We start from the raw sequence: 23,816 nt of genomic DNA, 5'->3' as shown, positions 1-23,816 counted from the left end.
TAGGGGTGCTCGACTGAGGAGAACTTTTGCTTGATTCCTAGTTCTGAGAGGAATTCTTTGAACTTCTTGTCGGTGAACTACGTCCCATTATCTGATATGATGGATTTTGGGATTCCGAATCTGGTGACTACTTGCCTCCACATGAACTTTTAACAATTGGCTGAAGATATGCTAGCCAGTGGTTCGGCTTCTTCCCATTTGGTGTAATAATCTATGGCTACTATTAGGTGTTTTACTTGTCCTGGCCCAGGTGGGAATGGCCCTAAGAGTTTGACTCCCCATTGGGCGAAAGGTCGGGGTGCCATGATCAGACTGAGTTCTTTAGGTGGAGCTTTATGGAAGTTGGTATTTTCTTGGCATTTTTTGCATTTTTTGACGAACTTCTGAGCGTCTGACATCATTGTGGGCGAGTAATACCCTGCCCGGATAATCTTTCTTGCCAACGACCTTCCTCTGATATGGTGACCACAACACCCCTCATGGACTTCGCTTAGGACATAGTCCGTTTGGTCGGAGCGTGGGCATTTGAGTAGGGGTTGGTGGATCCCTCGCTTGTATAACTGTCCTTGTATGATCACATACTTGGGGGCTTCCCTCCTGGTAGCTTGTGCTTCCTTCTCATTCTCGGGAGTTTCGCCATGTTCCAAGTATCAGAGGATGGGGTCTATCCATGAGGGGGGCTCGGCGTCTGGGTTGCGCACAAGATGATTGCTGGTTCAGTTGTCAGCCCTTGGATTAGCGACCTGTTTCCTGTCCTGGGTTTGGTGCTTGCTAGCTTGGAGAGGAGGTCTGCTCAGGCGTTTCTTTCTCTAGGGACATATTGAATTATGACTTCCTCAAAGCTTTTGCAAAACTCTTTTACCTTCTCTAGGTATCTTTGTAGGAGTGTGTCCCTGGCCTGGTAGCTGTCGTTTATTTGGGAGGTGACGTTCTGGGAGTCACTGCTAACTTCTATCCTTGATGCTCCGACTTCTTTAGCTAGGGTTAACCCTCCTATCAGTGCTTCATACTCTGCTTGGTTGTTAGAGACTGGGAAGTCGAATTTGATCGATTGTTTGTAAGCTACTCCTGCCGAGTTCTCGAGAATGATTCCAGCCCCTCCGAACATTTGGTTGGATGCTCCGTCAACGTGGAGTTTCCACCGTGTGCTCGGTATGTCGGGTACCTCTCCTGTGACTTCTACCAGGAAATCCGCCATCGCTTGGGCTTTGATTGCCTGCCTGGGTTTGTATTGCAAGTCATATTGAGATAGCTCTACTGCCCATACCATCATTCTCCCCGCAAGGTCGGGTTTCTGGAGGACTTGCCGAATGCTTTGGTCGGTTCTTAGGATGATCACGTGCCCTTGGAAGTATTGTTTTAGCCTTCTAGACGAGGTTAGTAAGGCGTAAACCAATTTTTCCAGCTTGGTGTACTTCAACTCCGCCCCTTGGAGTACTTTGCTGATGAAGTATATTGGGTGTTGAGTCTTGTCTTCTTCTCGGACAAGGACTACCACCATGGCTTGTGTGGTCAATGCCAGATTAAGTACAAAGGTTCTCATTCTCTAGGTTTGCTGAGCACGGGAGGTTATGAGAGTATCTTTTTGAAATGGCTAAACACTTCTTCGCATGCCGGGATCCACTCGAAGGCGATTCCTTTCTTCATTAGGTTGAAGAATGGGATGGCCCTCTCCGTCGAGGCCGCGAGGAACCGGGATAAAGCCGTAAGTTTTTCGGTGAGTCGCTACACATCTTTGACGCACCCTGGGATCGTCATTTTGAGGACGGCTTCACACTTTTCTGGGTTGGCCTCTACCCCTCTTTGCGTTATCATGAAGCCTAGGAATTTTCCGGCTTCCATGGCAAATGTGTATTTGAGTGGGTTGAGCCTCATCTTGAATTTCCTTAGTGCCTTGAAGACAGCTTGGAGGTCGTCTATAAGACTGCCCGGTTCTGCTGTTTTCACCAAGATGTCGTCGACGTAAATTTTTACTATTTTGTCGGTGAGGTCGTGGAAGACCTTACTCATTAGCCTTTGGTAGGTGGCTCCTGCGTTCTTCAATCCGAATGGCATTACCTTGTAGCAGTAGGTGCCTCCTGGCGTTATGAACGCCGTTTTGTTTTCATCAGGTCGGTGTATCGGGATCTGGTTATAGCCGGAGTACGCATCCATGAAGCTGAGGAAACGATACCTTGTCGTCGAGTCCACCAAGGTGTCGATGTTGGGGAGGGGGAAAGAGTCTTTAGGGCATGCTTTGTTCAAATCGGAATCTTCAACACACATTCTCCACCTCCCGCTGGCTTTTTTTACTAGGGCGACGTTGGACAGCCATGTCGAGTACTCGAGCTCTTTGATGAATCCGGCTTCTAGTTGCCCGGCTATTTGTTTGGCGACCTCATCGGCCCTTTCTTGAGACATCTTTCTTCGTCGTTGGGCTACTGGTTTGGCGTCTGGTTTGACGGCTAGTCGGTGGGACATGACTTCGGGATCCAAGCCCGGCATGTCTGACGGTGTCCATGCGAAGAGGTCACTGTTCGCCCTTACGACCTCCATAAGGAGGCCCTTAAGTTCGTGAGGCAGGTTCCTGTTTACGAAGGTAAACTATTCTGTCGATTTCCCTATCTGGAACTTCTCCATGTCCCCTTCTGGTTCCGGCCTCGGCTTGTCCTCTATCCTTACGTCCAGGTCTGCCAAGAACACGCCGGCTACCTTTTTAGACTCTTTCCTTAGGGAGAGACTGGCGTTGTCGCAGGCGACCACCGCTTCTAAGTCTCCCCTAATGGAGCCAACAGTTCCCTTGTCCGTTACGAACTTCATTGTTAAGAATTTAGTGCATATTACGGCTGAGAACTCGTTGATGGTTTTTCTTCCCAGGATGATGTTGTAGGCTGTGGAGTCTCTGAGGACTACGAAGTCCGCCATAACCGACCTCCTGGTGCCTCCGGTTCCTAGGCAGATTGGGAGGGAGATTGTCCCGTCAGGTTTTATATAGTTGTCGCCTAGTCCCATGACCCCGTGCTAGTGGCCCTTGAGGTCGGATTCCTTGAGTCCCATGGCGTCGAATACATTCCTGAACAGGATATTGGAGTCGGCCCCAGTGTCGACAAGGATTTGCTTGACTAAGCCCGTCCCTACCATTGCTGTGATTACCATGGGGGGGTTTTTGGGAAGATCATGAAACCATTGGTCTTCTGGACCGAAAGATATCATGGGAGATCCCCTGTTCGGAACGGCGGGGCCTCCCGTCGAGATGGATAGGACCCGGGTATCCTTTTTTGTCGGTGTTCCCTGCGGGCCCTTGTCTTGGTTTGACAGTCTGGTTGCTGTCCTCTTCGGAGCGTTCTTGCTCTCGCCTCCTTGGTTCTTGGATGAGTCGGGAGAACTCGTTCAGCTTTCCTTCCCTGATGGCTTGCTCTAAAGCGTCTTTGAGATCAAAGCAGTCCTGGGTTTTGTGACCGAACCCCTTATGGTAATCACAGTAAAGGCTTTTGTTTCCTCCTGTTCTCTCTTTCAATGGTTTGGTTCTGGACAGGATTCCCTTGTCCGCGATCTGCTGGTAGACCTCCACTATGGGCGTCATAAGTGGCGTGTAGTTTGTGAATCTCCCTACTCGTGGGATTTGTTTTGATTATTTTGCCGAGGTTCTGTCCCTGGGAGCTTCCTTGTACCTGTCGACCTGAGGGGCCTGCCGTGCTAAGGGGTTTGAGGGCTGCCGTTTGTTGGCTGCCACGACCTGGCTTACCTCCTCATCGTTGATGTATTCTTTAGCCATGCTTTGAATTTCCTGCATGGTCCAGACGGGATTGGTAGTAAGGTGTTTTCTAAAGTCCTCGTTTAGCAAGCCGTTCGTCAAGTAAAGACTGGCAACCGAGTCGGTGAGGCCATCAATTTCTAAACATTCATCATTAAATCTGTCCAGGAACTTTCTGGTCGGCTCTCCAGGTTTTTGGGTAACTCCTAGCAAGTTGATCGGGTGTTTTGCCTTGGCTATGCGTGTCGTGAACCGAGCTAGGAAGCTTTGGGAGATGTTCGTGAAGGTCGTGATGGATCCTTGTGGGAGTGCATTAAACCATCGGATCGCTAGGCCAGCCAGCGTCACAGGGAATGCTCGGCACCTAAACGCGTCGCTTACCCCTTCCAGATTCATTCTTGCTTCAAATGCCGTGAGGTGTTCCTGGGGGTCCTTAGTCCCGTCGTACCTCATGTCCGTCGGCTTGTCGAAATTCCTCGGAAGCCGGACCTTGAGGATCGAGGGGTGGAAATAGGACAGGCGGCCTGCCAGGGGCCTGCAGTCTGGCCTGTGTTCGGCCTGACCTGGCCTGGCCTGATAGGAAATAGGCCCAGGCTCAGGCTACTAAAAAAGCCTATATTCTTTAAAAGGCCAGGCCTAGGCTTTTGAAATAGCCTGTTGGGCCTGTCAGGCCGGCCTGAGCCTGCAAATATATATAAAGAGTTTTATTATACTAGTAAAAATGCTATTGGAAGGATTTGAACTTAGGTCTTCTATCTTATGAAAATACCTTTATCCACTCAGCCATTTGTCTCTTTAGTTATATATGTGTATTTTGTATCAATATTATTCATAAATTTATTATTTTATATTTTATAATTTTAAAAATTAAATTATATCTTAAATTTAATTATTATTAAAAAAAAAACAGGCCTAGTGACAGGCTTCAGGCCAGGCCAGATTTAACAACAGGCCAGGCTCAGTACTCATTAAAAAGCCTATACCAGGCTACAGGCCAGGCTAAGGCTAATATACTCTATTACAGGCCTGGCCTGTTAAGAGTAAAGCCTGGCCTGGCCTGGCCTGTTTCCACCCCTACTCATAATAATGGGTTCCAGCCGTTTCCTGGCTTTTCCCTTTTGGGACTCCTCGTGGCTTTCAGATCTAGCTCGGGTAGACTGGGAGGTCGCCTGCGTATGCGCTTCGTCTTTGTGCTTTGTCGAACTCCTTTCTCGGCTCTCGTATCTTCGGGAGGGGGAGCGGGTGCGGGATCGGCTGACGTCTCCGTGGGATCGACTCCTCGCTGCCAGCTCCCTTTCAAGGTTTTGTACTTTGTGTCTAAGCTCCTGCATAATCTTGCCGCTATCGGCTCCCGTCCCTCCGAAGGGACGTCTTTCAGGGGTCTTGGTGTAAATTGGTTGGTTTGGCTGAATGGAGGATCGTGGTTGTTCACCGGCGCGAGCCGTCGAACTCGCCCTACTCAGGCGAGCCCCTCCTCCTTCGTGAAGCTCCTCCGACGTGGGGAGTCGCTCCATGTTTGATCCAGGCTCCCTACAGACGGCGCCAATGTTCGTGGCCTGAATGATCTCGGGTGCTCGACGGGTCGGGTGGCAATGAGAGGATGAGTGGGTGAGGCCTTGGACTAACTTGGAGCGGGTGTAGAGATACAGGTTGAAAAGTTGGCGACGCCGGGGCGGTGTGAACCGGGGGGTGGCCACCTGCAAGGACACTCCGATGATCAAGTCAGTGTCCAAATGAGGTGATAGCTAAATTAGGTAAGATGTTACGTACCTAGGGGGGAGAGCTGGCCTCTTCTCTTATATATTGTGCTGGATGGGCCCAGAGGTGACCTAGCCCACTGGCTAGGGAGCTTCTATGAGCTGTCCTGGTCCACGTGAGGGGAGGAGCGAATCGTTCCGATTTCTGGGTCGGGGCTTCAGGTGTTGCCCCGAGGGTACCGACCCGACCGATCGCTGGGCGTGGTGACTTGGGCCGCCTAGTGGCAAGTCGGGTGTGCTTCGGGTCGGGTGTTGGGGACCGACCCGTCGGGTTGTCCCTATTGTGGGGGATGGTTTGGGGCTTGGGTCGGAGGCGGTGCTCCGACCCGTCGGCCAATCGGACTGGACTTGTGGCGGTCCGTAACACCATTTATCAGACAAATAGGTTTCCAAAGAAATCACATATCAAGCAAATAGGTTCCAAAGAAACTCATATATTAAGAAAATAGGTCCCTCATCATTTTATTTAATAGTCAGATAAACCCTTCCATCTCTCTGAAATCAAATTTTGTACACATAATTCCAATACTACTTCATAATCGCTTGTCATACACAAACATAGTGACAGATATGCAATTATCCTCACAAGACTACAAATATAATCACAACAATACAAATATAATCACAACAATATAAACATAAACAATACAAATATAATCACAACAATACAAATATGTTTAGTCCATATTAGAATTTCCTAACACAAGTATATTTTTTTGTTACACATTTCTCTAATTTTCTTGTCTCCATATATAGGATGTAGGCCTACTTCCATATTAAAAGTTTTTGGATCATACCAATACATCTTTTTGTATTCATGGTAGCCAAGTTCTTCAAACATTTTTTTCAAATAAAAATAATTCACTAGGTCAAGATCCAATGAAAAAAAAATCTCTTTACATTAATACCTATGAGCCTAAACATACTTGTGCTAGAGAATTCTAATATGGTCTAAACATATTTGTAATGTTGTGATTATATTTGCACTTGTTGTAATTATATTTGCGTTGTTTATATTTGCACTTGCTGTAATTATATTTGTAATGTTGTGATTATATTTCCAATATTCCCCTATCTCTTTGTGATGTACATGGCTAAATTATCTCAATTCATAGAGGAAAATGTCCAAAAAGGAGAGTGAAATCCGATTGGGGTGGAAAGATTATGACCTAAAATCTCCTACCTCATGTTTGCAGATGACCTACTTCTTTTTGCGGAAGCATCCTCTAACCAAATGCATAAGATCAATAGCATGATGGATACTTTTTGTAAAGTTTTGGGCCTCAAAATTAACAAAAACAAAACCTCTATAGTCTTCTCAAGAGGGACGGCAACAATCACAACAGAGAAAATTGGAAGAATAGCTGGAGTTAGGAAAGAAAAAGAGCTTGGAAGATACTTAGGAGCTATTGTCACTAACAAAAGAGGAACCAAAGACAAATATAAAGATGTTATTGAAAGAGTAAACAACAAACTAAAGGGGTGAAAAAGCAAATTCCTCTCTCTAGTGATGCGTATGCATCATGTTGTGTTTTTCTATGCTTTTTTATATAAAAATTAAGTCATAATGCTTAATCATGGAGTGTTTTGTGCTTAAGTTGTATATTGTTTTTGATTTTTTTGATTTGATGAATTTTTTAGAAAATGATAGAAAAGAAGCAAAAAGCACAAAACAATCTTAAAAGAAGAAAAAAAAAGAAAATTTGGGCACGCTTTAAAGCTTTGGCCACGCTCTAAGACTTAGGCCATGCTTTTGAAAGCGTGGCCCATGAAGGAAGCTTGTGGTGGCGTGAAGAAAAGATGCATGAAGCACAAGAGAAGTTAAGATGCATGAAGCACAAGAGAAGTTCAAGATGAAATAGCAACCTGACCTCTTCATACTCCAACATGAATAACTTGAGTTACAAAGCTCCGAATGAGGTGATTCTAGTGTCATTGGAAAGTAGACTTCATAAGATTTCTAAAAATATATAACACTCTATAGTAAACATTGGATTTGAGGTTGCAATTCACCCCGAAAAACACAATGTGAGCATAGCACCAGCATGGAAGATGCCAGCTGACCTCTTCGCCTTCAAAGGAGAATAACTTGAGTTACAGAGATCCAAATGGTGTGCTTTTAGCGGCATTAGAAAGTAGACATCCAGGACTTTCTAATGATATATAATACTTTATAATGACGCTCCGTTTGGACCACGAACAACAAGCATCTTTTGACGCCTATATCCAGAGATGCAACCATTTTAGCGCCTCAAACGCCACATCAAAATGGCACACCCAGAAACCTCAAACCAGCGCCTCAAGTGCCCAAGAACCTTATTTTGGTGCCTCAAGTGCCTAAACCAACGCCTCAAGCGCCCTTTCAATTCCACCTCCAGGAGCTGAATTTCGGTACTTCACGTGGCGCCTCAAGCGCCCAAAAATGTGAAGCGCTTACATTGAGAGATGCCTTCGATGATCAAGCTGGCCCAAGGTGTGGATTTTTGTGCCTCAAGTGCCAAGAAAGTGTGCCTCTATGAAGCTTTCATGCATCTTCCTTGACCCAACCCTAAAGCCTTTAATTTTGTTTAATTATTTCACTCAAGGTCCACTCCAATTCAATGCAAGCAAGTTCACAATTGTCAACCAATCAAGGCCACAAGAATCATCGAGAAGTAGTTAGTTAATTTGCATTTCCTTGTAATTTCAATTTTATTTTTATTTGTAATTTAGGATAGTTTATAAATAGGACTCTCTCTTCACACACCAACTTGGGGGGAGTCTACGGACCTCTCTTCTCACCCTCATTCTCTTCTCCTCTTTTATTTTCTTTCACACACTTTTGTAAATATTTTGTTATGAATTTCTAATTTTCTTCATTGGAAAAGAGAGCTCTATTACAATTTAACGGATTAATTTATTTTCATTCTTCATCTTCAATTCTTCTTTTATTGTTTCTTTAGAAAGATCTTCGATCTTCATTATAATGATTCAAATTCTATCGAAAGAGGAATTGAATCTAATTGAATTCTATGGGAGCCTCCGGAAAGGAATCATAGAATTAATGCTTGAAGTTCTTTCTCACAATGGTTATAAATTTGGGTTTGGGATTGATACGTGACATATAATCACCCCACAACTTGGTTCATGAAATTGTGTAGCTCTAAATCAGAGACCGATTTTCATCTCTTCTCATGAACAATTAGATCAAGAAATTGACAATTGCTCAAGTTAAGAGAGACTGAATTATCAAGAGATTGGAATTTAATCACTTATGATTTGCCAAGAGATCAATGATTGCATGATTGAAGAGGAGATGAGAGCTATTGATCCTGAGAATGCAATATCTCTTGATCCCAATGTTCTTTTCATTTTTAATTCTTGCTATTTACTTTTCTAGTTATTTACATTCTTGTAATTTAATTTCCAGCATTTTACACTTTCGTCATTTACTTTCTTGTCATTTTATTGCTTTCATTTACTTCTTGTCATTTAATTGCTCATCATTAAATATTGAACCGTCTAACTAGAATAATCAATAAACTATTGTTGACTTAATCCATTAATCCTCGTGGGATTGACACTCATTCACCATGAGTTCTATTACTTGATACGACCCGGTGCACTTGCCAGTAGTTATACGAAAAATTGAGTTTGTAAAATTCCGTATCATCTGGCAAGAAGATTAACCCTTGCTCAATCAGTTCTTAGCCCAATGCTATACTATCAAATGCAACATGAGAGAGTCCCTAAAGGCATATGTAAAAGTGTAGAAATAATTCAACGAAGCGTTATATGGAGGATGACCCGATCCATTGGAAAATGCACCTAATAAGCTGGAAAACCTTATGCCTTCCAAATCATGAAGGAGATTGGATTTCAAGAATTTGATAACAATGAATGATGCTTTTCTTCTCAAGATTCTATGGCAAATAAAGGAGAACCTGGAGTTTCTCTGGGTTAAAATACTTTTGCACAAATATTGCAAAGAAAGGCAAATTGATAGCAATACACAAGTCAAAAATGCGTATTCGAATCTCTGGAAGGAGCTGCTGAAACTCTTGTCAGTGCTACAGGAGAACTCAGTTCAACATATTGGTAATGGGATGGCAACAAAACTTTAGCTTGATAAATGGGTAAAAGGAGAAGGGGAGCTAAGTCAACTAGCTCTAAATAGAGAAATAGATATAAATAGTCTAGTGTGGGAATAGACGGATAGCAATGGAAAGTGAAATACTGAGAGACTCTGTAGAAACTTGTCAGAATTAACAGTTCAAAAAATCACTGCAATGCTACCCCCAAATATAGGTGAAGATGATGATAGGGGAGGGTGGAAATACACAAAAGACAAAGATTTCTTAATAGCCTCAACATACAAAGTGCTTAGCAAGTGGATGAAGATGGTCTGGTCTTTGGGTGCAAGACAAGTGATTTTGGAATGTGACTCACAGGTAATTGTCAATTTGATAAATAAAAAAAAATTGTAATGATAGACACAAACTCTTTAGTTAGAAAAATACTTCATTTGAAAAAATAAAATTGGAGAGTTTTTTTTGTACTAATATATAGAGAAGGCAATAAAAGTATTAATTGTCTTACTAATAGGGGTGGCAAACAAGCAGAAATTCGTCGGGCCAGCTCGCGTAACTCGCCAGAAAAGGCAGGCCGGTTTATGTAAGACCCGGTTAATTAATGGCTAATTAACCCATAAATGAGAATTTATTCTAGAAAGTCAAAAATATGATTTTTATGGCTAAATATGATAGAGAAGATTGAGACGAGAATTTCGGTACCAATTTTATAGAAATCGGACCAAGATTGGACTGAACGGGCCAAACTGGGCCAACCGGACCCAAAGTGGGCCCTTGGCCCAACTAAACTAAGCCAAAACCCTAGTTTTCAGCACTCTCTCTCCTCATTTGTTACACACACACGCTGAAATAGAGTAAGGGAAGGGAAGAACACTCTCTTAAGTTCTCTCCCTTGGTTGATCTTCAAACCACCATAACTTTTGATCTAGAGCTCCGATCGCTGCACCGTTTGCGGCCACGCGTTCATCGTGGAGAGCTCTACAAAACCCATACAATCAATCTTGAGATAAGCCACGTTTTTCTCTTTGAATTTCCAACCTTGATTTCGAGTTTCATGAGCAAAAATGTTGAGATTTTGGGCTCTTTGATGTTATAGGACCCTACTCTCTTGAAGGAGAAGGTTAATCTTATCTCCTTGGACCTTGGGTGTGGTAAGATTCTCAACCCTAGTGTAATTTGTTGTTCTATGATGTTTGGGTATTGAGATGTTGTGTATGGGTATGATGATTGTGGCTTAGGTTGTGTATATGTGAATATTGGGGCTTGATTGAGACCTTGGAAAGCTTGAAAAGGGATTTGTGGTGGTAAAAATCTGTTCTTGGAGGTGTTGAGACCTAGAGGACTTGTGGACAAGTGGTTTGGAAGTGCTCCGGTTGAGCTTGGGAAATCGGCTAAGGTATGGTCTCGGTTTCTCGTATCTAATATGTAATGTGGTAGAAAATACTTAGGCTAGAGGCCCTAAGATAGGCATTGAATTGATGATGTTGTTGAATGGTTGAGATATATGATGTGATCATATATGTGATTAAGAATATTGATGCCTTGATTGTGTGATATATGAGAAACTGCATGTTGTGATATATGTTTGATGAATGATTGAGGTTGAATTGGTGGGTGGTACCATGTTGATGGTGAGTATGATGATGATTATGTATAATGATGTTTGATTTGGAAATGGTATTATCGGAAATTGGGATGAGGAAGGATGTGTGATATGATATTGTGTTTGCCCTGTAGCGACGGTGGTTTTGGAAATTTTGGTAAAGTGTCAATATGTGAGTTGAGGATGGCTTGATGTTGATTTTGGTAAATTTTGATTAATTTCAAAAAAGGCAAAATTGGCATGTTTTGGTTGATTCTGAAAAGAGTTGAAAATGGTTTGTTTTGAAAATGGCACCTTGTGGTTTTGTATGAAAACATGGTTTTTGGGCATGTTTTGACGGGACATAACTTGGACTACGGATCCCCGTTTTGTACCAAACTTGTTTAGAAATGAAACTGGATCCAGGACGTCCACGCCACTGGAAGAACGGGCAGAAAACGATTTAAAATGAGAAAGTTATGTCCGTCGGAAGATTGGGGGTTGAATCTGTGAATTCTGTAGCTTTTAACTTAGAAAATTTTTAGCAGAATGACCCTCCGCGCATAGGCGCACTTGGTGCGTACGCGCCGTTCTTCAAGAAAGCACCATCCACGCGTGTGCGTGGTGTGCGCGGGTGCATCGATGCGCTACACCAAATGCCCAGCTATTTTCCCGAGAGTTGTGCCAGAGTTGTGCCAGTTTTGTGCCTGGGGCGCAAGAGTACCCACGCGTACGCGTGGCTGACGCTTGCGCGTCGTTTGGCTATTTTTCAATCCGCGCGTCCACGCGTATGACGCTTGCGCGTCGATGAGTTTTGTGGCCATCCACGCGTGCGCGTGGAGTGCGCGTACGCGTGGCCCTGTTTTCATCCCAAAGTTGATTTTTGAGTTTTAAAGGCCAAATTTCATACTTCTAAGCCTCCGAGCTCACCACTTATGTCTTAAATCATTATGATATGCCTAGCAATGAGACAAGGAGCTAGTGAATGTGGTAACTTGCGAGTGAAGCAAGGGAAAAATGAATGATCAATGAGGATCAAAGATGATTATGTGAAATACGGATGATGGCGGTGGAAGTGCTTGTTATGCCATGGGCCGAAGGGCCGTAATTGTTAATGAATTGGCTGGTTATGGATTTAACCGTGAGCCGGATGGCTAGATCATTGCCATGTTACGGTGGAGCCATGATTATGGCTAAGTATAAATGGATATATGCTGTTGAATGAATTGTGAATGTTTGCACTTCCACTATCGGAGATGAGGGTTTCCCTGGGAGGAAGCAGTGGCTAGCCACCACGTGCTCCAGGTTGAGACTCGAAGCTCTTTTGACCCTATGTCGTCAGGGTAACCGGGCACTGTGAAAGCCCCGGATGAGCTCACCCCCATAAAAATTCACCAGTGAGGGTGATGGATATGGATCATGATTATGATCACGATTTGTTGAGTATAACTCGAGTTGGGGAGACACGACAGAAGGACAGTCCAATGGTTAGCTACCAGGACTTGTCGGGTTGGCTCTATAACCGACAGATGATATCATCAGCCATTAGGGACAGGCATTCATCATATGCATACTATGTGAATTGTTTGAGATTGCCTATTTGACTGCATATTACTTACTATCTGTCTAAATGCCTTATTCGTTCCTATTTGTATATCTCTTGTCTGACATAACTGTGTTTGCTATATTATACTCCTGCTGGTGGTTGGGAGGTCTGAAGGAATTGGAAAGAGAAGTATTAGTTAGATTGAAGGATCTTTAGTCAGATGCCCTTTTATGGTTTAGCTTGTTTATAAGCTTTGATTTTATCTGGAGGAAGTTCTAGGATTGCCTTCGGCTTTCCTCTATTATTACATGTTATATATGGGAAACTGTTACCATGCTGGGGACCTCTGGTTCTCACCCATGCGGATTTTGTGGTTTTCAGATGCAGGACGCGAGGCTTCTCGTTGAGGCATGCTGGAGACTTCCGGATTAGCGAAGATCCTTTGTTCTTGGGGGCTCTGTTTTGGTTTATATGTTTTGCGTAGATACTTTTATCTCCATTAAATAATACAAACTGTGATGACTCCTTCTAGAGGGGATTTTTGGAGAATAGGTTATCTGTTTTTATGTCCCTTTGGGTTTCCTTTGGTGTTTCCTTATTTTATGATATGTATATATATTGCTATGCTCGGATCGGTTATCTTCGCAACCGGATTTTGAGTTTTGATATTCCCATTTTTGACACTCTTTCGTATATATATAATCTCGCGTTGGTTTATTCTTGTTCGCTACGTTATCGATCAGAGTGTTGCACTTTTCGAGTTACGATTTTGGTTTCACCCCTTTTTCTTATGAAGGCTCCTAGTTATAATCATTTTTCACCATACTATTCGTACTAAATTTTTGTTTTAGAGGTTGTAATACCTTGATATCTCTGAATTATGACTTAAGCATAAGACTCTGTATGGTAGGGTGTTACATTATGGTATCAGAGCAATTCGTTCCTGTAGAGCCTGAGGGACGGACTGACTATGCTTTTGTGCATTCTCTGTATGTGTGTTATGTGCTGTTAGTATATCTACTTGATATAGTTGGCATAAATGTTCATGAGCATGCATTTGGGACTTTGAAGTACTAAACTTCCGATATTGAGACTGATCAACTTAATATCGATTGTTTGGTGTGTATAGGAACCAGATGGCACCTCGTGGACGCGGTAGAGGCCGTGGGAGAGGTCATACGAACGCTCATGTGCCAGAGATTAACCCTAATGACCCGGTGAACTTTATGATTGCGTTCGAGAACATGGCTGCTGCTATGCAAGCCACTGCTGAAGCTTTTGGGCAACAGATGGACAACCGTGGCAACAACGGAAATAGAGCTCAAGGACCAATAGAGATCAAAACTTTCTCTGTGTTGGTGAACAAGTGTAGGGTTGCTGAAGAGTGCATGAAGAAGGCGGCTGCTGAGAGAGGGAGTCACAAAGGATCATTCCCACAAAACCAAGGGAAGAGCTTTGCACCTAGAGGTCCACCTTTTAAGAGGGGAGGTTCTTTTAGGAGGCCCAACAACAACAACTCCTAAGGGAAAAGGTTTGGGAAGCAGCCTCAGAATGATCAAGCTTATACTAGGTGTGGAAGTCACCATCCGGGAGCACCATGCAAGGCCGGATGGGGTTTGTGCTACAATTGTGGAAGGGCGGGGCATAAAGCCGCAAATTGTCCGGAGAAGCAGAAACAAGGTGCTGGGAAAGCACAGCAGACTGGTCGGGTGTTCACCACTTCAGCTATATGTGCTGAGGGATCTGAGGCACTTATCCGAGGTAACTGTGAAATAGCTGGTCAAACTTTAAATGCTTTATTTGATTCGGGAGCATCGCATTCATTCATTGCATTTGAGAAAGCCCATGAGTTAGGATTTAAGATCGTAACCTTAGGTAATGACCTAAAAGTGTATAATGCTACCCATGAAGCCATGGTAACTAGGTTAGGATGCCCGAAAGTTTCATTTAGGTTCAAGCAGCGTGATTTTGTCCATAACTTAATCTGCTTGCCGATGATCGGTCTTGATCTTATCTTGAAATTGGACTGGTTATCTGAGAACCATGTCATGCTCGACTGTTCTACAAAAACAGCGTGCTTCATGCCAGAAGATACAGAAGGACCGGTGGTGGTGAATAGTTACTACTTAAATTCTATGATGGTGAATTACTCTGGGACCGAATGTCCGGGTATCTTGTTGTTAACCGCGGGTGTTTCAGGTGATGATCAAAGGTTGGAAAAGATTCCGGTGGTGTGTGAGTTTCCAGAAGTGTTTTCCTGATGACATTGATGAATTTCCACCTAACCGAGAGGTCGAGTTTGCTATTGAACTGGTGCCTGGGGCGGGACCAATCTCAAGTGCTCCTTATAGAATGTCACCGTTAGAGATGGCCGAGCTAAAGTCTTAGTTAGAGGATTTGTTGGGTAAGAACTTTATCCGACCAAGTGTTTCCCCGTGGGGTGCTCCAGTGTTACTGGTAAAGAAGAAGGACGGGAGTATGCGGCTCTGTGTGGATTACAGGCAGCTAAACAAGGTCACGATAAAGAATAAGTACCCGTTGCCGATGATTGATGATCTCATGGATCAGTTACAAAGAGCTGGGGTTTTCTCCAAGATCGATTTGCGATCCGGTTATCACCAAATAAGGGTGAGGGGTGAGGATATCCCTAAGACCGCTTTCAGGACTTGTTATGGTCATTATGAGTACACTGTAATGTCCTTTGGGTTGACGAACGCTCCTGCAGTATTCATGGATTACACGAATAGAGTGTTCCGTCTGTTTCTGGATAAATTCGTTATTGTCTTCATTGACGACATACTGATTTACTCCAAGACTGAAGAAGAGCATGTGGAACACTTGAGGATCGTGTTGCAGATCCTAAAGGAGAAGAAACTCTATGCGAAACTGTCTAAGTGTGAGTTTTGGAAGAGTGAGGTGAAGTTTTTGGGTCACGTGGTGAGTAAGAAGGGGATAGCTGTAGATCCAGCTAAGGTGGAGGCTGTGATAGATTGGAAGCAACCAACCACAGTAACTGAGATAAGGAGTTTTCTGGGCTTAGCTGGCTATTATCGAAGGTTCATCAAAGGCTTTTCACAATTAGCCTTGTCGTTGACAAAGTTAACTCGCAAAGACACTCCGTTTGTTTGGACTCCTGAGTGCGAGGAGAGCTTTCAGGCATTGAAGAAAAAGTTGACCACTGCACCTGTGTTAGTGTTACCTGAGCCGAACGAGCCATTTGAGGTGTACTGTGATGCCTCATTAAAGGGTCTAGGGTGCGTGCTGATGCAGCATCATAATGTGGTGGCGTATGCCTCACGACAGTTGAGACCTCATGAAGTTAGTTACCCTACGCACGATTTGGAACTCGCTGCGGTCGTGTTTGCCATGAAGGTGTGGAGGCATTATCTCTATGGGGTTAAGTTCCAAGTCTTCTCCGATCACAAGAGCTTGAAATATCTCTTTAATCAGAAAGAGCTTAATATGAGGCAGAGAAGGTGGATGGAATTATTGAAGGACTACGATTTTGAGTTGAATTACCATCCGGGAAAGGCGAATGTAGTGGCGGATGCGTTAAGTCGGAAGTCGTTATATGCGACTTGGATGATGCTTCAAGAGGAGAAGTTGCTCAAGGGATTCGAGAGTCTACAAATTGGTGCTCAAGAAGTATCTGGAACTTTGTGTTTGAGCCGATTAGAAATCTCGAGTGACTTTAAGTCCGAACTCCTAAAGGCTCATGAAAATGATGAAGCGTTATGGAAGGTGTTACCGGCTATCGAGCAAGGAAAATAGTGGAGAGTGTCGGAAGAAAAAGATGGGTTATGGAGATTCAAGGGTAGAATCATTGTGCCGGATGTTGGCACTTTGAGGCAAGATATCTTAAAGGAGGCACACAAAAGCGGATTCTCCATTCACCTGGGAAGTACTAAAATGTACCATGATTTAAAGGCGATGTTTTGGTGGCCAGGCATGAAGAATGATGTGGCGGAATATGTTTCAAAGTGCTTAACTTGTCAAAAGGTGAAGATTGAACATCAAAGACCTTCCGGGATGTTGCAACCTTTAGAGGTTCCGCAATGAAAGTGGGAAAGTATTGCAATGGACTTTGTGTCAGGATTGCTAAGGACTAGGACTGGTTTTGATGCTATCTGGGTGATTGTGGACCGACTGACGAAATCAGCTCACTTTTTACCCATTTGGATGACTTACACCCTTGAGGAACTAGCACGGTTGTACATAAAGGAGATTGTGAGACTTCATGGTGTACCGGCTACTATAATCTCTGATAGAGATCCTCGCTTCACTTCGAGATTTTGGGGTGCATTTCAGAAAGCTTTCAGAACCCGACTAAGCTTGAGTACGGCTTACCATCCTCAAACAGATGGTCAATCCGAGAGGACAATCCAAACACTAGAGGATGTGTTGAGAGCTTGTGTTTTGGACCAACCGGCGAGTTGGGATCGGTATATGCCATTAGTGGAGTTTGCATTCAATAATAGTTACCATGCGAGTATCGGAATGGCTCCGTATGAGGCATTGAATGGGAGGAAATGTCAATCTCCGCTATGTTGGTATGAAGCTGGAGAGAAAGGCTTGTTGGGGCCAGAGATGATAGCTGAGACCACTGAACAAGTCAAGAAAATCCGAGATAGGATGCTTACGGCACAGAGTCGCCAGAAGAGTTACGCCGATCAGAGACGGAAACCCTTGGAATTTGAGGAAGGAGATCATGTTTTCCTTAAGGTTACTCCAACCACGGGAGTAGGTAGGGCGATTAAAGCAAGGAAGTTGAATCCTCGGTATATCGGTCCATTTCAGATCTTGGAAAGGGTTGGACCGGTGGCATATCGGATGGCTCTACCACCTCATCTTTCAAACTTGCACGACGTGTTTCACGTGTCGCAGCTTCGGAAGTACACTCCTGATGCTAGCCATGTGTTAGAACCTGAATCGGTTCAGTTAAGAGAAGATTTGACGCTTCCAGTGGCTCCAGTCAGAATTGATGATACTAGTATCAAACGGTTGCGTGGGAAAGAGGTTTCATTAGTCAAGGTGGCATGGAGTCGAGGCGGTGTTGAGGAACACACTTGGAAACTTGAGTCGGAGATGCGATCGGATTATCCACACTTATTCTCAGGTAATTGAATTTGAATTTTGTGGGAAAAATTTCCAATTAGGTGGGTAGAATGTAAGACCTGGTTAATTAATGGCTAATTAACCCATAAATGAGAATTTATTCTAGAAAGCCAAAAATATTATTTTTATGGCTAAATATGATAGAGGAGATTGAGACGAAAATTTTGGTACCAATTTTATAGAAATTGGACCAAGATTAGACCGAACAGGCCAAACTGGGCCAACCGGACACAAAGTGGGCCCTTGGTCCAACTAAACTAAGCCAAAACCCTAGTTTTCAGCACTCTCTCTCCTCATTTGTTACACACACACGCTGAAATGGAGTAAGGGAAGGGAAGAACACTCTCTCAAGTTCTCTCCCTTGGTTGATCTTCAAACCACCATAACTTTTGATCTAGAGCTCCGATTGCCGCACCATTTGCGGCCACGCGTTCATCGCGGAGAGCTCTACAAAACCCATACAATCAATCTTGAGGTAAGCCACGTTTTGCTCTTCGAATTTCCAGCCTTGATTTCGAGTTTCATGAGCAAAAATGTTGAGATTTTGGGCTCTTTGATGTTATAGGACCCAACTCTCTTGAAGGAGAAGGTTAATCTTGTCTCCTTGGACCTTAGGTGTGGTAAGATTCTCAATCTTAGTATAATTTGTTGTTCTATGATGTTTGGGTATTGAAATGTTGTGTATGGGTATGATGATTGTGGCTTAGGTTGTGTATATGTGAATATTGGGGCTTGATTGAGACCTTGAAAAGCTTGAAAAGGGATTTTTGCTGGTAAAAATCTGTTATTGGAGGTGTTGAGACCTAGAGGACTTGTGGACAAGTGGTTTGGAAGTGCTCCGGTTGAGCTTGGGAAATCGGCTAAGGTATGGTCTCGGTTTCTCGTATCTAATATGTAATGTGGTAGGAAATACTTAGGCTAGAGGTCCTAAGATAGGCATTGAATTGATGATGTTGTTGAATGGTTGAGATATATGATGTGATCATATATGTGATTATGAATATTGATGCCTTGATTGTGTGATATATGAGAAACTGCATGTTGTGATATATGCTTGATGAATGATTGAGGTTGAATTGGTGGGTGGTACCATGTTGATGGTGAGTATGATGATGATTATGTATAATGATGTTTGATTTGGAAATGGTATTATCGGAAATTGGGATGAGGAAGGATGTGTGATATGATATTGTGTTTGCCCTGTAGCCATTTGATTGAGAAGTGTTAAAATGGTTGGACGGTGGTTTTGGGAATTTTGGTAAAGTGTTAATGTGTGAGTTGAGGATGGCTTGATGTTGATTTTGGTACATTTTGATTGATTTCGAAAAAGGCGAAATTGGCATGTTTTGGTTGATTTTGAAAAGAGTTGAAAATGGTTTGTTTTGAAAATGGCACCTTGTGGTTTTGTATGAAAACATGGTTTTCGGGCATGTTTTGACGGGACATAACTTGGACTACGGATCCCCGTTTTGTACCAAATTTGTTTAGAAATGAAATTGGATCCGGTACGTCCACGCCGCTGGAAGAACGGGCGGAAAACGATTTAAAATGAGAAAGTTATGTCCGTCGGAAGATTGGGGGTTGAATCTGTGAATTCTGCAACTTTTAACTTAGAAAATTTTTAGCAGAATGACCCTCCGCGCGTAGGCGCACTTGGCGCGTACGCGCCGTTCTTCAAGAAAGCACCATCCACGCGTGCGCGTGGTGTGCGCGGACGCGTCGATGCGCTGCACCAAATGCCCAGCTATTTTTCCGAGAGTTGTGCCAGTTTTGTGCCTGGGGCGCAAGAGCACCCACGCGTACGCGTGGCTGACGCTTGCGCGTCGTTTGGCTATTTTTCAATCCGCGCGTCCACGCGTATGACGCTTGCGCGTCGATGAGTTTTGTGGCCATCCACGCGTGCGCGTGGAGTTCGCATACGCGTGGCCCTGTTTTCATCCCAAAGTTGATTTTTGAGTTTTAAAGGCCAAATTTCATACTTCTAAGCCTCCGAGCTCACCACTTATGTCTTAAATCATTATGATATGCCTAGCAATGAGACAAGGAGCTAGTGAATGTGGTAACTTGCGAGTGAAGCAAGGGAAAAATGAATGATCAATGAGGATCAAAGATGATTATGTGAGATGTGGAGGATGGCGGTGGAAGTGCTTGTTATGCCATAGGCCGAAGGGCCGTAATTGTTAATGAATTGGCTGGTTATGGATTTAACCGTGAGCCGGATGGTTGGATCATTGCCGTGTTACGACGGAGCCATGATTATGGCTAAGTATAAATGCATATATGTTGTTGAATGAATTGTGAATGTTTGCACTTCCACTATCGGAGATGAAAGTTTCCCTGGGAGGAAGCAGTGGCTAGCCACCACGTGCTCCAGGTTGAGACTCGAAGCTCTTTTGACCCTATGTCGTCAGGGCGGCCAGGCACTGTGAAAGCCCCGGATGAGCTCACCCCCATAAAAATTCACCAGTGAGGGTGATGGATATGGATCATGATTATGATCACGATTTGTTGAGTATAACTCGAGTTGGGGAGACACGACAGAAGGACAGTCCAATGGTTAGCTACCAGGACTTGTCGGGTTGGCTCTATAACCGACAGATGATATCATCAGCCATTAGGGACAGGCATTCATCATATGCATACTATGTGAATTATTTGAGATTGCCTATTTGACTGCATATTACTTGCTATCTGTCTAAATGCCTTATTCGTTCCTATTTGTATATCTCTTGTCTGATATAACTGTGTTTGCTATATTATACTCTTGCTGGTGGTTGGGAGGTCTGAAGGAATTGGAAAGGGAAGTATTAGTTAGACTGAAGGATCTTTAGTCAGATGCCCTTTTATGGTTTAGCTTGTTTATAAGCTTTGATTTTATCTAGAGGAAGTTCTAGGATTGCCTTCGGTTTTCCTCTATTATTACATGTTATATATGGGGAACAGTTACCATGCTGGGGACCTCTGGTTCTCACTCATGCGGATTTTGTGGTTTTCAGATGCAGGACGCGAGGCTTCTCGTTGAGGCATGCTGGAGACTTCCAGATTAGCGAAGATCCTTTGTTCTTGGGGGCTCTGTTTTGGTTTATATGTATTGCGTAAATACTTTTATCTCCATTAAATAATACAAACTGTGATGACTCCTTCTAGAGGGAATTTTTGGAGAATAGGTTCTCTGTTTTTATGTCCCTTTGGGTTTCCTTTGGTGTTTTCTTATTTTATGATTTGTATATATATTGCTATGCTTGGACCGGTTATCTTCGCAACCGGATTTTGAGTTTTGATATTCCCGTTTTTGACACTCTTTCGTATATATATAATCTCGCGTTGGTTTATTCTTGTTCGCTACGTTATCGATCGGAGTGTTGCGCTTTTCGAGTTACGATTTTGGTTTTACCCCTTTTTCTTATGAAGGCTCCTAGTTATAATCATTTTTCACCATACTATTCGTACTAAATTTTTGTTTTAGAGGTCGTAATACCTTGCCATCTCTGAATTATGACTTAAGCATAAGACTCTGTATGGTAGGGTGTTACAGTTTAAAATTTTGAAACCACCATAATTAAAAAGCCTGCCTAACCTGCACCGCCTAATCTGCGGGCTTTGGGGGTTTTGACGGCGGGATTGGCTTTCCCGACGGGCCCATAGTGTTTTTTTTTTTTTTTTGTAATTGAAGATGATAGCTGAAGATGTTCTAAGTTATAATTTGGATTATATTTTGTGTTTGATAATTTGATTGATTAGAGACCTGAATATATTTACTTATATGTTTTGGACAATATTTATTTTATTGTTTACAATGTTGATTTTATTATTTTGTTTCAAAAAACTTGGTTGATGATTATGTTTATTACATATTTAGAATTATAGATTTTAATGTTTGTGAATTTAGAAATTATAATTTTTTTATTTCTTTAGAAATTATAAATTTATTAAAATAGTTGTAAATTTATATATATTGTTTAATATTTAACAATTTATTAATAAAAAAATAATTAAAAAAATAGAAAATTGGTGGACTTAGCCCGCCAACTCACCAACTCGCCGTTAGGCGGAGTGGGGGAGAAATTCGAAACCGCCTCTCTAAGCCGGCGCAAGGCGGGTTTTTGGCGGGGTGGGCTACCCGTTTGCCACCCCCTCCTTGCTAAAAAGAGCATAAAATTAGAGGAGAATTTTTTATTTTGGGATAAACAACTAAAATTAGAAATTTTCCTCTCTAAAGATGTTAGAGGAGATACCTTATCCTGAACCATTTGTAGTTAATTTTTCTTTTGGGCTTTAGCCCTGTTTTAATACAAAAAAAAATTTCTAAGATCAGTCTCTTTATTTAGAAAAATAATCTGATATAAAAACTAATTTATCTAATAAAATAAAAATTTAAAAATTAATTTAGTGATTAAAATTTATTGAGTACTAAAGTATTTGACTAAAATTTTCTTGTAATTGATTTGGATATTACTCTTATTTTTTATGTTCTAATTTCTGAGGGTTCAATCATGTCAAGCATATGACTAATTTGTCTAAGACCTATATGACTAATTTATTTATGTTTAAGGGGTCACTATTCAAGTATTCTTCTATTAAGTTAAAGCCCATTATTACAAGTTATAATAACAACTAAAATTTAGAAGGATACAGAAAAAAAAAATGCAGAGACCCAAAAACATAATTTTACAATTTACTGAAAACTTATTTTAACTTGGAATGTATTTGATTAGTGTGTGAAAATATTTCTTATAAATAAGCTCAATATATATTAGAGTTAATACTAATTTATTATGTTTAAGGGGTCACTATTCAAGTATTCTTCTATTAAGTTAAAGCCCATTATTACAAGTTATAATAACAACTAAAATTTAGAAGGATACAGAAAAAAAAAATGCAGAGACCCAAAAACATAATTTTACAATTTACTGAAAACTTATTTTAACTTGGAATGTATTTGATTAGTGTGTGAAAATATTTCTTATAAATAAGCTCAATATATATTAGAGTTAATACGTTTTTCGGTCTCTAGCCATTTTCCCAAAAGACATTACACCCCCTAACCATTCTAAAATCCAATGTCAGTTGGCAATAAATCTCCTGCTGATGTGTTAGGTAAGGTGTCCACATGGATTTGTCTCATTCTAAAAAGAACTAATTGCCCCCTGCATCTTCTTCAAAATGATGTCGTCTCCTCACCTCATCTCTTCCCCTTCTGCACACCCCCCTCTCAATTTTTTTTACGATAGTTAGTACTCACAAATCCAAACAGGGAGTGGGAATACAATCCAAAACAAACAATTAACAGCACTCCTAATGAACTAAAAGTAATCAACAAGAAGATTTTAATCAACATGCACGACCACCAAGCTTAATGAACCAGATTAAACATAAAAGGCATGAAGATAAACTTCCTTAGCCTCAGGTATCCTTGCTGCTCCGATCTAGTGCCCCTTACCTTTTCTTTCCATTTTAATTCTTTACCAAGCCAAACAGCCCCCCTTCTCTCATTCTTCAATCTCCAATCTTCAAAACTTTCTGGAAAATTTTTCATTTTCACTGTGGCCTCAAATTGGAATCCACACAAGACATTCACTCACCCACACTGCCACACACATAAAATACAATTCAAGATTGAAACTTATTGAGAATACAATTGGGTCAATGAAACATCCCTAATCATTGTCTATTCTTCAAAATCCAGCCGGGGGAATTACGATGGAATCCAAAATCTCAAGTTCAAAGATGGAGTCAAATTCACCTTAAAAATCCCAAACTGAAAAGGAGAAGGTCTTGAGCACCCAATCGAACCTCAGGGAAGGAGAATAGCCGTGGTGCTCCACCCGTCTTCCCTACACCTACGCCACTGTTTCTATTTGTATTTGAGACTGAATTTTGAGAAGAGGAAATGGTGTTTTTGATGCTCTTTTGGTGGTTGATGGTGTGTGTCGAGAAAGGGAAGAAAAGAGATGATAAATATTATAAAATAATAAAAATAAAAGTTAATTGAAACAAAAATAAACATAAAAAA

At 42.2% G+C, this 23,816-nt stretch overlaps 2 protein-coding genes, 1 long non-coding RNA gene and 1 pseudogene across 3 annotated transcripts; 1 reads left to right on the top strand and 3 right to left on the bottom strand.

The window, feature by feature from the left end:
- Positions 1-793: 793 nt before the first annotated feature.
- On the bottom strand, positions 794-1,543 carry LOC148554743 (uncharacterized). Its single transcript, XM_088490467.1, has one exon. The coding sequence runs from the start codon at positions 1,541-1,543 to the stop codon at positions 794-796; it is 750 nt and encodes a 249-aa protein (XP_088346593.1).
- A 2,067-nt stretch (positions 1,544-3,610) lies between these two features.
- LOC107646437 (uncharacterized) lies at positions 3,611-4,520 on the bottom strand. Its single transcript, XM_016350620.1, has 3 exons — positions 4,503-4,520; positions 4,410-4,415; positions 3,611-4,306 (listed from the first exon to the last, which is right to left on the bottom strand). The coding sequence occupies exons 1-3, from the start codon at positions 4,518-4,520 to the stop codon at positions 3,611-3,613; spliced, it is 720 nt and encodes a 239-aa protein (XP_016206106.1).
- A 9,304-nt stretch (positions 4,521-13,824) lies between these two features.
- LOC148554742 (uncharacterized) lies at positions 13,825-14,949 on the top strand (annotated as a pseudogene).
- Positions 14,950-22,762: 7,813 nt separating this feature from the next.
- Positions 22,763-23,732, bottom strand: LOC110263199 (uncharacterized). Its single transcript, XR_002348380.2, has 2 exons — positions 23,547-23,732; positions 22,763-23,390 (listed from the first exon to the last, which is right to left on the bottom strand). It is a non-coding gene; the product is annotated as an uncharacterized LOC110263199 (long non-coding RNA).
- Between the last annotated feature and the right edge of the window lie 84 nt (positions 23,733-23,816).

Source organism: Arachis ipaensis, chromosome B6, assembly GCF_059453495.1.
Source record: "Arachis ipaensis isolate K30076 ecotype BB chromosome B6, ASM5945349v1, whole genome shotgun sequence".
Taxonomy (NCBI): domain Eukaryota; kingdom Viridiplantae; phylum Streptophyta; class Magnoliopsida; order Fabales; family Fabaceae; genus Arachis; species Arachis ipaensis.
This window is presented reverse-complemented; position numbering and strand designations above follow the sequence as displayed.

Excerpts from the sequence above, each read along its gene's own strand:
- LOC148554743 (XM_088490467.1), bottom strand. The coding sequence starts at position 1,543 with ATGAGAACCTTTGTACTTAATCTGGCATTGACCACACAAGCCATGGTG.